The following is a 16,156-nucleotide window of genomic DNA, read 5'->3' as shown; positions in this document are numbered from 1 at the left end:
ACTCAAAAATTTGGATATAAATTATCCATATGAACCATTGTATGGTTGAATTGTATTGATCATTGTATTATTTTACTCAAAACCCAAGACTTGTGGGGCCTAATCTTGCATAGTAAGTGAAAGCTATTTTGTTTGTACACAGTTAGTTATGTCTCATGTTTGAGAACATTTGTTACATTAAAAAAAATAATTTCCATGATATGTGGTCAAAAGAAATTGAAAAATACCAAGATTTAAAAGTAAACAAAGATGATACAGGTTAAAAAAAAATTAAAAGTCATGAGTGATGCTACTACAGACAGCTTTTAAACTGTATGTTTCCTACATTCTGTCCAAAACGTACACCTGATGAGCAAAACTGAAATCAATGACAGGACATGGAGCATAAATGTGAGTTATTATTGATGTTGGGCTCACTGCATGGACTTAAATAAACAACAAAGTAAAAGTGAAAATTGCTGCCTGATCTTCAGTTAAGGAAAGCCATTTTCCAATCACACTGAAAGCAGGAGTCTTCTTTGAAATCAATTATTGGTTCTACATAAAAATCAATGACATTGTACGGTGCCTGGTGAAAAGAAAAGTGCGCCTTCAGATGGTAAAATATTCATTTAAAACATATTTTGCAGGCATTTATTTAAGAATGGCTTCCCAGAGGGGGGGAAGTACAGCAAGGGAATACGATCATGCAAACTTCCAAAGGTCTGGGGCACAGCAGGGTTTAGTCTGTTGTGCACCTGGACACATTAATGGTGCAGAGAGGGTTGGCGCAGGGGAAGGCAGGATTGAATCTATCTTCCCCCCAGAAGATCATCGTCCTCTGGTGTGTGTCTCACTTGCCTACACGGTCCACGCTGCTCTGAGCAGCATGGATCTCTGGAGGCCAGGAAAATGAAGCCCAGGCTCCAGGTATCCCTAAATGTACCATGCAAGGAGCACAGTGGACTCAGGGATTTCCCCTCAAGCTGGTGCTCTACATAGGTGTGTGCAAAAAAATGGCTGGCCCAGTTTGGTTCCAGTCCAAACTGGACCTGAACAGGACCAGGCCAGTTTGGTTTTGCCTTGCATACGGTCATGATCCCTGGACCCCTGTGTCATGACCCAACCTCCAAAATGGTCACTGCAATGGGGGAAAGGCCTAGAAAGGGCAGAAGAATGCCCAAACTAGGCAATTTTTGCCACAAGGAAGGCTGGCAGGGGGAGGGGAAACCTCCATGGACCCCCCATGGCCTCAGAGAAGCCCCCCAGGGGGGTAAGTACATTTTTTAAAAAAAGAATTGACTCGCGAAACCTCCAAATGGCCAGTGAGGGAGGAATTCCCAAATGGCTGGGGTCAGACCAAACGGGGTGGTTCAGTTTGACCCAAACTGTTGAACTGAACCAGTTTGATGTTGAACCCATTCAATGTTGAACCCATTGAACCTGTCTGCACATCCCTAGCTCTAGGCACCTGGCTCTGTGTATGTATGAGCTGTGTGCAGCCTGAGCACACATGACCCCATACCTGGGTAAAAGGGTGGATACAAATCCCAGGCTACCCAGGGAGGCAGCATCATGACCCAGGCCACACAGAGGCCCATTGGGCATGTGTGGCGGCCTCTAAAATGGCCACTGCCACCGGAGGAAGGCGAGGAATGGCTCAAAATTGGGTTGAAATGGCCCTTTTTTTAACAGGAAAAGACCAGCGGGAGGAGGGGGAGATAACAGAGATCCCTCAGCTGACACCACCAACCTGGACCTGGCGGTGAATGTTAAAAATTAATTTTAAAAAACCGAAGAACCCCTGAACTGGCAAGCTGAACCAGGCCTGGTCCAGCTTGAGGGCGAGCCCTTGAGCCAGCCCCACCTAATGGCGAACTGGCTCAACCTTGAGCCTGTTCATACATCTCTAGTAGGGCTGCCCAAGCCTGGGTAGGACTACTTGTGTGACCAGCCACATTTTGTGCAGTGGGAAAACATTTTGTGCAGTTGGGAATGTCAACAATAGAGTTATAGAAACAGATGAGAAAAAAATATCTCAGTCCTCAAATATAGTTTGGGAAGGAAGATAATCTCATCCATTCTTTGCAACGCCCCTTCTTTCCCCTTCTTTCTCCAATTTTGCTATCCTTTCTTCCCTCCTCCCTCTCTCTCTTTCGCTTAAATTCTCTATTCATTCTAATTCCCCCTTCCCTCTGTTATGTTTTCCTTTTTCTTTTTCAATTAGAAAACATTTGGAAGGTGTTCACAGATTGGGGATTGCGGGGGGCAGGGGCTGTGCCAAGCCTTTTGTGTGGCTGGAATAAAAGCTTAAAATATACCCATGACACAGAACTTCTGGTAAATGCAGAAGACGCATATATACAGTTGGAACATTGCCTGCAACAAACACATTCTTAAGTAAACACAGATTTATATTTGTCAAACGGGGAAACCCAAAGAGAGAAACTATAACTAGTGTGCTTTATACTCAGCTGTTCTAAAACAGATAGCAGATTTGGAAAATATGAAATGAAATAATGATAAAGAAAAATAAGACTGAAGTGATTTTTTTAAGGGGGGGGTAATAGACTTCCCAAGGCTATGGATACTTTGAAAATTCTTATTCAAATTTCTTTTTGGATTTTGGTTTTCTGAATTAACCGGTTTTGCGGAAACAAAGCATTAGGAATAATCAGCAAGTTTTTTTTGTTTTTTGTTTTTGTTTCCAGATTTTATATCCAGCACTGTGGAAATGCATTTGCCACAGCTTTGACTTCTTTCAGTTCACTGAACTTCATTTGTGTCTCCCCTTTTACATTAGCAATGTTCATGTGCATAAATATTAAAAGCAATCTTGTGTGTATGACTGCACCAAGGTTTTTTGTGTGTGGTCTTTTACCAATGAAAATGTGCACTTGTGCCATATGCACTAATAAAACACAGCAAATAATCAGATGTGATATGATCACACAATTGTGATGTAGTTGCATGGTTCATGTTGTGTGGTGTTTTATAAATCCAGGGAACAGATATGTGCATTAGTAAAAGACCACATGAAAGGAATCTTGATCCAGTTTTACACATGATCACATCATGATTGACTATCAATCCAATTACCAACTCACATAATGAGGTAGCATATGGGGGGAGGGGCATGAGATGCAAATAAATAGAGGGGAGTAAACACTACAGAAAATGCTACAGAGCATGCATCTATGCGTGCTCCAATTTCAAAATTTCAAATATTTATAAATTATCTTAAAATCTTAAATTCAGGAAAAAACCTAAATTGGAATACGTTTAGATGAGGATTACTTTGACCTGTTTTATACTATAGTTTTTGCAGTGCTGAATCCAAATTTTGATTACTTCACTGATTATACGAGTCTGCCTTTTGTTAGAAATAGCCAGTTTTGCCATATTTGTTTAAAGGACATGGCCATGGGACACCACTTCATCATCAACCCAAAGTCTACGATGAATACATTGTAGGCCTTGTGGCAGGGGTTGAGCTGTAATTATGCACAGAGATTTGAAGAACCCATGTGCAGCTGTGGTTGGGGCCGATGCACTTATTGAGATGGGTACCTGGAGCCCCCCATACCACTTGTCTCCCTAACACATGTGTGGGGGTGCCCCTTTTCTCACCAACATGTGAATGGAGGAGACTCTGGTGGAGCAGACTGCCCTGCTACTGCCACTCAGCTGGCTACCATGCATGAGCTGAGCAGAAGGGGCAGGGCAGGGTGGGGGTGAGCCTGAACATGGGCTTTCTATGCCCTCCCTATGCCACAGCCTTGTGGCGATTGTAGAGGAACTGTGTAATTGCCTGTGATTTTGTCTGAATTTGCAATAATCTTTTCACAAAAATCTCGATGGGTTCCAAAGGACTGATGCTGCAGACACATTAACAAAATATGATCAAGGGCAGTATCAGACAATGAACAAATGAGGAATGGTTAATGTCTACAATATTAACGATCCCATAAATAGATGTCCTGGGATATTTTCTGAAATAATTAACAATTGTGGCAACAAACTAACCAAAAGATAAGAAACAAAAGGTAAACAAATAAGTACAATAGTCCTTTGCTATGGCACCCAAATGCCAGCTTAGAAAAAGCAGAAAGGGAAGGGACAGCCTGTTCACTTATTGGTTGCCTGTTAAGAAGCCCCTAATGTAAATAGAATACATTATGAAAGAGAGTCCGAGGTTAAACCCTCACAGAGGCCACATTTGAACTTAACACGGAACCACAGTTCCAATGAACCCGCAGTCCCCCCCCCCCCACGGTTACCTTTCATAACCAGCAGTACCCTCTCTGCAGTCAGGGAGATTGTAGAAAGGAGGAGGGACTGGCTACATGGGCTTCCTTCTGGAATGGACAGCCTCAGCCGCCAATCACAGCCAGAGTGAGGGAGGAGCTTCCTCCCTCAACTCCGTTTACTGCAGCGTCCGGCATTTGGACTTAATGACCCAGTAAAGAAACCTCAGGTACAAGTGGCGAAACTCACTTCAATCCAAAGCTTCAAATTAGAGTTTGGGGAGAGAAACCCCAGGTCGCTTTGGTGTCTGAACAGCGGTTGCACACATTTGGACACACAAAAAGAACATAAGAACATAAGAACAGCCCTGCTGGATCAGGCCCAAGGGCCATCTAGTCCAGTATCCCGTTTCGCACAGTGGCCCACCAACTGCTGCTGGAAGCCAGAGGCAGAAGTTGAGGGCATGCCCTCTCTCCTGCTGTTACTCCCCCACAACTTTTACCCAGAGGCACCCCACCCCCAAGACTAGAGATGGCCTACAGCCCTCTGACTAGTAGCCGTCAATAGACCTCTCCTCCATGAAGTTATCCAAACCCCTCTTAAAGCCATCCAGGTTGTTGGCTTGTGGCTCTCGTGCAGAGAATTCCACAAGTTGCTTATGCGTTATGTGAAAAAATACTTCCGTTTGCTGGTCCTAGATTTCCTGGCAATCAATTTCATGGGATGACCCCTGGTTCTAGTGGGAGAGGGAGAAGAATTTCTCTCTATCCACTTTCTCCACACCATGCATGATTTTATAGACCTGTATCATGTCTCCCCGCAGTCGTCTTTTTTCTAAACTAAATAGTCCCAGGTGTTGTAGCCTAGCCTCATAAGAAAGGTGCTCTAGGCCCTTGATCATCTTGGTTGCCCTCTTCTGCACCTTTTCCAGTTCTACAATGTCCTTTTTTAGATATGGTGACCAGAATTGTACGCAGTACTCCAGGTGTGGCCGCACCATAGTTTTGTATAAGGGCATTATAATATTAGCAGTTTTATTTTCAATCCCCTTCCTAATGATCCCTAGCATGGAATTGGCCTTTTTTACAGCTGCCGCACATTGAGTTGACACTTTCAACGAGCTGTCCACCACGACCCCAAGATCCCTCTCCTGGTCAGTCACCGACAGCTCAGATCCCATCAGTATATACTTGAATATATACTAAAGTTGAATATACAGGTGAAACTCGGAAAATTAAAATATCGTGCAAAAGTCCATTAATTTCAGTAATGGAAATTAAAAGGTGAAACTGATATATGAGACAGACGCATTACATGCAAAGCGAGATAAGTCAAGCCTTAATTTGTTATAATTGTGATGATCATTGCGTACAGCTCATGAAAACCCCAAATCCACAATCTCAGAAAATTAGAATATTACATGGAACCAAGAAGACAAGGATTGAAGAATGGAACAATATCGGACCTCTGAAAAGTATAAGCATGGTATGTATTCAGTACTTGGTTTGGGCCCCTTTTGCAGCAATTACTGCCTCAATGCGGTGTGGCACTGATGAGGTATTATGGAAGACCAGGATGCTTCATTAGCGGCCTTCAGCTCTTCTGCATTGTTTGGTCTCATGTCTCTCATCCTTCTCTTGGCAATGCCCCATAGATTCTCTATGGGGTCAGGTCAGGCCAGTTTGCTGGCCAATCAAGCACAGTATACTGTATACTCCACTCGGACGCTGCTGGTGGGATCGGTTTTGGTTTGTATTTTAGGGGTCGTTGGTGTGGCGCCCGTTGGCCGGCAGAGTGGGTGCGGTTAGCTATAACTAGGGATTTAACTTTCTTAGAATTCTTCCCCATTGTAGTGGCGGTCCATAGTTGGGTCGTCGAGTTTTCCAACTCTACGATCCAGTTTTGGTGTGACAACCAGGAGGTGGTGCAGGTTGTCAATTCGCAAACATCTCGCTCCTTGCGGGTTACTGGGTTGTTGAGGGCTTTTGTCCTTCAGTGCCTTAGGGCTGATATTCTGTTTGTGGCATGCCATGTTCCGGGAATTCAAAATGATATTGCTGATGCCCTATCTCGCTTTCAGGTGGACAGGTTCAGGGAGGTAGCGCCAGAGTCAGCTCTACACCCGGAACCCATGCCAGTCGTACTTTGGCACCTTGGCACGTAGAGGCACAGAGGGCTATAGCTGCTTCATTGGCACCCAGTACGAGGGCGAGCTATGCCTCCAAGATAGCGGCCTTCGCAGGCTTCAGGAGGAAGGAGGTGCTTGAGGAAGTCTGGCCGGTGCCAGTTGTTCATTTGTTGCAGTTTTTGGTACAGTTGCGGGGTTCGGGTCAGGCCGTGTCCACTTTAGGTGGCTATGTATCAGCGCTGTCCTTTGTGACGCAGGCACGGGGGGTTGGAGATTGTACCGGTGACCCCAGGGTTAAGCGGATGCTGGAGGGCTGGTCTAGGGGACTTCCTCCAGCAAAGGATCACAGACAGCCATTCACCTTGGACCTGCTGACTGTTTTGTTTGGGCAGCTGCAAGGGTGCTGTGGGTCTCGGGTGGGAGGTCAGCCTTTTTCGAGCTCTGGTGGCCTTTTTGGGGGCTTTTCGGCTTGGGGAGTTGCTACCTCGGAGTAGGTTTTCAGCCACAGATCGGTGCTAGCGTTTCACTGATCTGTCCTTCGGAGATGGGGAGGCACGCATTCTGTTGCGCTTCTCCAAGACGGACCAGTGTGGTAGGGGGCATATGGTAAGGTTTTGTGCAGCCGTTGATTCTACCCTTTGCCCTGTGGTGGGCTTGCAACAGTATGTTGGAATGGGCCCCTATGAAGGGGGCCCCCTTTTTGTTCATGAGGGCGGGGCTTCCCTGACCCAATATCAGTTCCTGGCAGTGTTGCAGAGGGCATTGGCAACTGCTGGTGTCGCAACCTTGGGGCTGACATTACATTCCTTTCATATTGGGGCAGCTACCATGGCTAGCTGTTTGGGGTTTAAGGAGGAAAAGGTGCAGAGGATTGGCCGTTGGAGGTCCAAGGCAGTATGGCGCTATGTGCTCTAGGTGGGGTCGGAGCTTTGGTATCTGACCAGTTTATTTTCTTGGCAGGTGCTGGCAGAGCGGCGGCTTCTGTTCGTGTCCTGATCTGCGGCCATTCGTTGGTCTTTTGGGCATTCAAGAGAGCCAGCCAGTGGGGCACCCAACTTGATTTGGGAAGACAGGTCTCAGTTTACTGGTTGGGTTTACGGGGTATGGTGTGGAACCAGTTGCTCCCAGCCATATAGGATCATTTAGGTAGTTTTCCTGGGCCGGACATTCTTGTTCTTCACCTGGGCGAGAATGATTTAGGCAAGCGAACTAGCCTCTCGCTTGTTAACGGAAGGTGGTATATAAATGCAACAATAAATAAATAAATATAAATAAATAAATATTCTGTTTGTCTATGGCCAGTTGGCATTGATGGGACTTATGTATACACTATTGCACAAACAGCAGTAGCCTAGCAGCTCAATTCCAAGCATAGTTGGAAGCAAGTCCCACTTCTCTATTGGGTTTATTCTTTCATCACATTATAAAAATAAAAATAAAATGGGAAAGAAGCTTAAATGTCCAAAAACTGGGAAAAGGCAGCTTTAAAAAGCCAGAAGTGAAAAATTAAATAGCAGAATGAAATGATTTCTGTATTAGCAACAATGTGATGTCAATTATTAATGACATAATGAAATTTAAATCATTTCTACTATATTGCCATACTGAACGGTATCCTGAACTTGACATATTAATTGTTATTTATTATTAGCATCTCAAATTTTAAACCACAAAATGTTAAGTGACTTTGAAAAATTAATAAGCAGTCAAGAGAAAATTGGCAATTTGCATTCAAATACATTAGAAGTGAATATGATTTATTTAAATGGTTTCACACAACAATATCAAATATTCAGTGTATTGCAATCTGTCTTTTTAAATCATAAAGTCTGAACTTGAGCTAACAGTTGTAGTTTTACTTTATATAGGTTTTAAAAGGCAAATATGTTAAAGCAACTAGGAATAAATCTATGAACTGCACCTATAGAATGCTTCTGTATTCATTCTTATGGGGTTTACCGAAATGTTTATGAATTGGTGGCACCTGAAGGAAATTGACAGTAAATTGGAGCTGGGAATCATCAGTAAATCTATTTTTCTTTCTTTCTGATCATGGCTGCATTTGAGCAATCCTCCAACTCATAGTCTGGAGGATCAAGAATGAGTCATGGCTAGATTCCCTCACCTCTTCATTCTTCTCTCACATCTGTGTATTAATGAACTGCTTCCAAACCTAATCAAACAATAGTTTGCCATTACACTAAACTGGCAAACTATGGTTAGAGCAAGCCCATCAAACCAAGATTGCAAACCTATCTGGAAGCTTATTTAAGCCATAGTTTTCTGGTTTGGATGTACAATTGACATACTAAGGTTATTCACACGGCTGGAGGCAGAGCAGGCAAGTGTGGTGGTGGGGGGGGGAGGCTACACCAAACATGCCTTCCCCTCAGATGGTCATTGGACGTTGGTTGGGAGAGCTGGTCTGGTGATAGTAAGCATAACTTGATACCGTAGCTAAGCAGAGTCTGCCCTGGCTGCATATGCATGGGAGACTTGATGTGTGAGCACTATAAGATATTCCCCTCAGGGGATGGAGCTGTTCTGGGAAGAGCAGAAGGTTTCAAGTTCCCTCCCTGGCTTCTGCAAGATAGGGCTGAGAGAGATTCCCGCCTGCAACCTTGGAGAAGCCACTGCCAGTCTGTGAAGACAATACTGAGTAGATAGACCAATGGTCCAACTCAGTATATGGCGGCTTCCTATGTGGACCACACTCCAAAAGATCTCCAGAGACTGGGATGTGTCCCAGCCTCCGGGAATACCATAGTGTACCATGCGCTGAGCACAGTTCATTGGGGGATCCCCCTCCTGGAGACAGGTGCTCTATGTGCCCATCTCTGTGTCCGCTCGGGCTGCAAGCAGCCCAAGCATTCACACGGACGCCGGTGCCAGATTTAAGAGTGCTCTTGTGCCCTTAACCTCAGCTAAAGGTTGGGATAAAAAGCAGGGTTTGGAGGGAGGGCAGTGCCCGGAGCAGCCTCACTCCTGATGCTACACATGGGCAGCCTAGCCCAGGCTAGGCTGCCCTAACCTGGGCTAGGCTGCTCATGTGAATAGCCTTACTATGGTTCATCCTACCAAGACAGGGGAGTCACAGCTGCCTCTGGTTCCTGGCAGCTCTGGTTGCTCCTCTCTTTCCCATCTCAATCTGCTCCAGCATTAATTAGAGCCATGCTACCTGCAGGGTGGCCATATATCAGGCACAGCTGCCAGGGCTCAGCTTATGCATCTCTACTAGGGGTGTGTGTTTCATTTCAGATACAAAACGTTTTGTGCCCAAAACAGGCCATTTCAGTTGTTTTGTAGCCAAAACAAAACACCCAATGCGCAAAACAGAAAATTTTGTAGCCGAAACAAAACATCCCTGTTTCAGATACAAAATGTTTTGTTGTTTCAGAACTCCATTTTGCAATCGTGAAAAGTCTTTCAGTCTCCATTTTGAGTTTTGACATCTGTTTGAATTTCCGGCCCTTCCAGCCTGCAGATTGGCAAGCGAAAGCATGGGCTAATCTGCTGGCAATTGACTCCTCATTCATTTTAAGGAAATTTAAGGGCAAAATTTACCCTCATTGGCCAGTGGGGCAGTGTGCAAACTGCGAGGGGCAGTGTGCATTTCCTTGTTGTTGTTTTACACTGTTGAATGTAGATCAATTGCATTTCGGGGTGTGTGTGTGAGGTTGTGCATGACCTTTGGAAATCTGCAAAGCTCTGCTGTTGTTGTTGATGTGTGATGTTGATGTTATTTGGGGTGGATTTGGGGCAGAAAGGGGGCTTTGGGGGAAGAAGAGTGGGTCAGGTGGTAGTGCCCCAATGGGTGCCTGCTGCCACCCAGATTCCAAAGGAATTGGGAAAAGGGCTGATTTCTTAGGAATTGTTGAAGTTTACACATCTTTAAGGTGTCCCCGCCGGGAATAATGGAGGTTTCAGCTGACCCATAACTCCACCTGGGGGGTGCTGGGGTGGCTGGGAGCGAGTGGTAGTGTAGCGCACATAGGGTGCCAACCACCCCCATGGGTTGCTTACCCATGGGGTGCTGGGTTCTGTTGTTTCTGAGGTGTTCTGAGTGTAGATTCTCTGGTGGCATATGAGATTTTCAACAATAACCCATGAATCCACTCCCATATGCTACCAGAGAATCTACACTCAAAACATCTCAGAAACAACAGAACCCTATGTGCTCTACCCCACTGCGGTGCCCCCGAAGTGCAGTTATGGGGCTGCTGAAACTTCCATCATTCCCTATGGGAAAGTATTTTAAAGATGTGCAAACTCCATTAAATCTTTAAAAATTAGCCCTCTGCCCAATTCCTTTGAAATAATTCTGGCAGCTTCCTTGCCCCGACTGGGCACTACCACCCAGCCTACTCTGCTCTGGGCCACCCCTTCCCCCCCCCCCGAACGTGAAGCTATACTTTTGCTGAAATCTCCATTATTCCCTATGGGAAAAATCTTAAACTTCAAAAATTCACCCAAAACCAGCCCTTTGCCTAATTCTTCTGAAATTTGAGTGGTAGCTTCCATCCATTGGGCACTACCACCCTCACACATTATTTTTGCCCTGGGGGCATTTTTTAAAATCCAAAACAGTTTGGATTCAGATTTTGCAATTTTGAACAAAGAACAAAATGGGGTTTTTTCGGATTTGGGCCAAAAACAAAACAGAAAATAAACAAAATGCACAACCCTAATCTCAACCAGACAAATGGCCAGCCTGCATGCAGCACAGCACCAAGGCAGGATGAGACACGCAAATGGAGCTGCCAGGAACCAGAGGCAGATGTACCTCATTTGATGTCCTCCTGACTCGTTAGATAAGCCTCTATCTGAGAGGCTTGATTAGACCAGGAAGTAATGTGTTAAGCAGCTTGGACAAAGGGAAGACAAACAAGGCAGGAAGATGTGTGTAAGGCAAATTCTCATTCCCAGTCCTAGAAAACATGGTTTGAAAGACTAAGTATGTCAGATATTGAAGCTGTGGTGTAGATGAGAAGAGTTAACTTCCTCTAGACACTTGGATTGTGTCACAAATGCCAAAGTACATCTCCTCAGCTGTTTCATACAATGATGCATTTCACACACAAAATAAAGGTGCAAACAATTATTCTGAAAACTCTATCATGCAGCACTCTAGTGAGCAAACACACACCTCAGAAAGGCTGAGCAATGCAGATACTTAAATAAAGAGCCTGGGGGAAATTAGAATGAATTTCTAAATAGACATATCTAAGGTTTAGCTAGCAATCCTGGGGCTGTCACCATGGGAAATGACCATGTATGAGATAGCACTGGATATGACAAATAAAACTGCTATCTTTTTCAATTTATCACTATTCATGTACCTTACTTACTCCTCAGATGTCTTTTTCCATTCCTGAACCCACTGTTCATTTGCTGTGTCAGCTTCTTGAATTTGGAACACCAGCATCCCATAAGGCTCTCATTATAGCTTCGATGGTTCCTCACTAAAGCACTAAAAATCAGTGTACTGTTGTTTTCAGGTTTCATGACTCTCTGAGGCTACTGCATCATTGTATTTTATGGCAGTTCACATAATTGTAACAGAAGGCAATGCAATAATACTCTTTTTTTAATATGGCAAAATGTTAGAAGAAGAGTGCATCCATTTTATTTGTACTGTTCACATTTGGAGGACAATATGAATGAAAGTGTATCAGCTATCGTGCATTCCATGTGTGTGGATAACCAAACAACTGCTCGCTACAGAGGAAAGTGACAAAATTAATTTGGCTGCATGCTTGGTTTTCCAGACTTACATGATTTATCTTCTATATAATGCTGAAAAAAATTAGAAATGTAAGCATTTTTAGTTTTGTTGTGTGTGCTTCTATTCTGAGACCTTTTGAAAAGGGGGAAATGATGACATCTGTGTAAGTGTGCAAACATATGCCATTTTCCGTGAAAAGTTTTGATGACTAGAAAAAGATTGTAGTTCAGATGCTATGCTCTCCAGAGAAAGCACAGGTAAGGAGTGCAAGAGAATTGTGCCTGCTAGTCATGCTCCCCGTTGCCAGCATGACAGCTAGCTACACACCTGGGAAGATATACAATAAACATTGGGAGGGGCTTCTGCCCATCATTGAGAAGAACCTTGAACACATTCAGCCCTTGTTTCTGTGGACAAATGCTGAAGAGAACATGAAGATGATTGGGACTTGTCTAGTCAATGCAACAGGGTGTGTAGTTAGCAGACACTAACCTACTGAGCCTACGGGTATTTACTGTCACTGAAGAGCACAACACCTGAACAGAATTCATTTCTGCAGCCATTTCAATGAAAATCTGAGGGTTTGTAGAACTGTTCTACATTTTAAAGCTTACATGTAGAAGCATTTGAAAGCATTTGAAAGGGAATTTGCTTTTCTGCTTATTTTGGTAATTTGTAGTGTTTGGAATCTAAGGAGCTTGGTGTTTACTCTAATTTGCCCCTATATGAAATACTCTTCCTCCCTCCCCACCAGTCTCCCATGTCTCCTAGCAGGTGCCAATGTTTCCAACTTTGGAAAAATAAATGGTCATTTCCTCATTAAAGAAATGCCTGAAATTGCATTCTTTCAGTGAAATAAATTGCATGCACACTTGTGTTTTCAAAGAAATAGAACTACTTGAAGTGGCTTGGATAAAGAGCAAACATAAGATTCATGCAGAATAGGGATCCAACTCAAGCATGATTTTTGTTACACATTTGGTTTCTTACTAAAAAAAATTAAGAAATATTATATGACATAGTATACCTATGCCTTGTCCAAAATAAACACAATATCAGAACTGCATCAGAACAAAATATTTAATTTTTATTTCCAGAAAAACAAATGGACATGAGTTAGTTTGAGTTAGTCCATCTCCCCATAGGGCTTGTCTAGGTATTGGCTTCTCTTGCTGCTGGTCTGGTGCTGTTATTTTCAACTGGAAGTTATACAGTGGGTCCTGGGAAAATGTAGGACACCTCTGTGGTAAGAACCAGATGCCACTCATGCAGATTGCACAGTCCAGTTGGATTCCTGTTAGCCTTTTCACTATGGAAACTGAAAATGCTAGAACAGTACTCTCTCTCTTTCTCCCTCTCTCTGATACACACACATACACTGATGGGAACCATTTGGACAAGCCATAGACACTTTGGACAAGCTTTACAAATCATTTGGACACAATTTAATTTTGGTTCTTAAAACTACATCAAGTGCCTTTATAGCTTTAAGAACCAAGCCATTGTAATGCTATGCAGAATGAATAATCTAAAACCAAAAAGACAGAAATATCTTATTTAAAGTTAACTTACAATGCAGTTCTATCCTTATGAAGTCTTTAATTCCCAGATTCTCTAAAAACACACCAGAGGATGCCGTAGTCTTAAAGAAAAATGACACATCTGCACTAAGTTCTCCATGAAAAGTGGGGAAATGAAGATATGAGGCCTCAGTGTTGAAGGAGGCTGCATTCCAAAACTCTCCTAATTAGAGAGGGGGAAACAGAACACACTGTTGCAGATCCGTTGTATTTAAAAACAAACAATACAATATAGTAATTATTAAAAGGACTACCTTCTCTGACTCTCTTGTTTTGTAATTGAATAGATACTTCGAATCAAGAGTTCTAGGAGTACTGCAGTACATACATGTGTTGTGTATTGATACAATTCTGGGTACCTTCCACTGCATGATTGGGCCATTAGGCTGTTCTACTAACAGTAAAACCACTACTTAGCAACAGAGGTGCACCTAGGGAATTTTGGTGCCTGGACCTAAAGACCTTTAGAGACCACCGCTCCCCTGCAAATTAAGCATCATCATGTTCCACCAGATGACCATACCACCCAGGACAGATTAAAGAGGATTTGGGGGGCCCCCAGGGGTAAGAGCACCTCTGCTTAGTAATGTTAGCTGAAAGACCCATTGCTTTGTAACCAGTCTGTCTCATAGTTAGTGGGCATTTTACTGAACATTGTTCTTGCCTCATATATTTTTAATAGAACACAGGAGCAGGGAGCATATATTTGACACAGGGCTGAACATTTAAATATACCTTGTTATTTCTGCTAAATCCTAACACTTGTATCTGTCAGTTTCATAAGCTCTACTGCTTTCCAAATCAAATTAGGCACTCAATATCTTCCAGTGAATGCCAAATGCATTTTCTCTTGCTAATTCCATGAATTTCTGAAATAAGTAGTTTTCAAAATGAACTGGTATCTAAATTAATTGTTAAAATGTTGTCAACATCAGGTACCAATTATGGTCAGGAACACTGTGCAGTGTTTAACAAGACGGCCCCAGGAGAAAATGTAGCATAACATAAAACAGAACATGTAACTACAAGGTGAATTAAACCTTGTTCTGTACAAGGTCACTTTATACTTTCCTATGTATACATATTTAGTTGCACATGTTCCGAAATGTTTCTTGTCAAAGATTCTTCTATATCTCCTATCAGGATGGCTCCACACATTTTGATTGCTGTGGGTAACATTGAACTTATACGGGTGTTTTTCACAGATGACACATAACATGTGAATACTGTATGAGTCTATGCATCTTTAAACACCTGAGCATACACATCTGGGGACCCTGATTCAGAATTTCCAGCCTATAAAGACAAGAGGTGTTTAAAGCTGTGTAACTGACATCAGCATTTGCATTGGTATTTTTGACAGCAATTGTAATTTGTTGCACTGCCTCATTCTCATCTCAGCTGCAGCATTCTCCTAATCCTTTCTCAAATGTATTCAAAAGTGGTCATGAAAAGAAACAGGGAAGTAAGCACTGGTCAAAAGGAGGTGCTCCAAAAACAGCTGGAGAAAGGTGCTTCATGTCTGGCTGGAGTGCTGAAACTCACCAAGCAAGACAATGAATTTCTCCAGAACCTAAGCTCATTGCTAAGAAAGGCTGGAGCTTGAAAAGAGACAGAATAAATTATGATGTGGAAAAGTCCTAGGACAGATGCAGTAGTCTAAGGTGGTTGGTGAGTAGTTGTCCTCCTTCACTGGCCCAATAGCTGTAGAATTCTTCCAAATATTCCAGCAAAACAATACGGAGCTTCAGAAATGTCTTTAACTGACAAGAGCTGCAGCTCCTTCAAATAATGCTTCTGCAGTTTAGACCAAAATGGACATTGAATCCATTGATATTTTTTCCTGCAGGTGCAGAAAGAAACTCTGTTCCACAACCTACATTAGAAAATGGAAGGCAGGATGACTGAGCTGATGTGATAGTCTACTTTACATAATAAATGAAAAGCATTAACCAAGCAATGGCCTGTAGGGCACTTTCCATTTCTCAAACAATTATGAATATAGAAATGGCATCAGCAATTCTCTTTGAAATATGATGCAAAACATTTCTTTTCTCTCAAGCATAGTGACTGGCTGAAAAGGAAAAGCCAGTGTTTCTAACCTGCTCATGAGCCATGCAAAGCTGTCTTATTTTGTAAACTTGACATCTGTATGAAACTCTTGTCAACAGAGGTACTCTACCTGCAATCTTGAGTACTATACATTGCCGCTAAGAATATACTGTACTATACAGAGAGGAATGTGCCTCTGATAGAAAGATGCTCCTCTCCAATCTACTAGTGTGTTCTTGGGTGTGCTCTCCAGTCTACTTCTTGACTTAGAAACTTAGGCCTCATTCACATGTAATGTGATATCAGAGGTTCCCAAACCTACATTTATTTTTTTATAACCATGGATCACATCACAGATGTTTGTCAAACCATAGTCCAGCAAACTCAGGTTTGAAGGCAGGGGAGCCACTCCCTCTTCCTAGTCTGCCAAGTGCACATCCCAGC

The 16,156-nt window shown here is 43.1% G+C and overlaps 1 protein-coding gene across 5 annotated transcripts in view; it reads right to left on the bottom strand.

Annotated features, from left to right (window-relative positions):
* Nucleotides 1-16,156, bottom strand: part of CNTNAP4 (contactin associated protein family member 4) — a 420,639-nt gene that overhangs the window by 47,188 nt on the left and 357,295 nt on the right. For all 5 annotated transcript variants that reach the window (XR_008316516.1, XM_053297596.1, XM_053297597.1 and 2 more), the window contains one exon: nt 13,653-13,823. Coding sequence is in view for 4 of the 5 variants with exons in the window: in XM_053297596.1 (XP_053153571.1) it covers nt 13,653-13,823 (171 nt within the window). In the remaining variant the exon portion in view is untranslated. The remainder of the gene's footprint in view (nt 1-13,652; nt 13,824-16,156) is intronic.

Source organism: Hemicordylus capensis, chromosome 2 (assembly GCF_027244095.1).
Source record: "Hemicordylus capensis ecotype Gifberg chromosome 2, rHemCap1.1.pri, whole genome shotgun sequence".
Classification (NCBI taxonomy): domain Eukaryota; kingdom Metazoa; phylum Chordata; class Lepidosauria; order Squamata; family Cordylidae; genus Hemicordylus; species Hemicordylus capensis.
The sequence above is the reverse complement of the archived record's forward strand: the minus strand, read 5'-3'. Positions and strand labels throughout refer to the sequence as shown.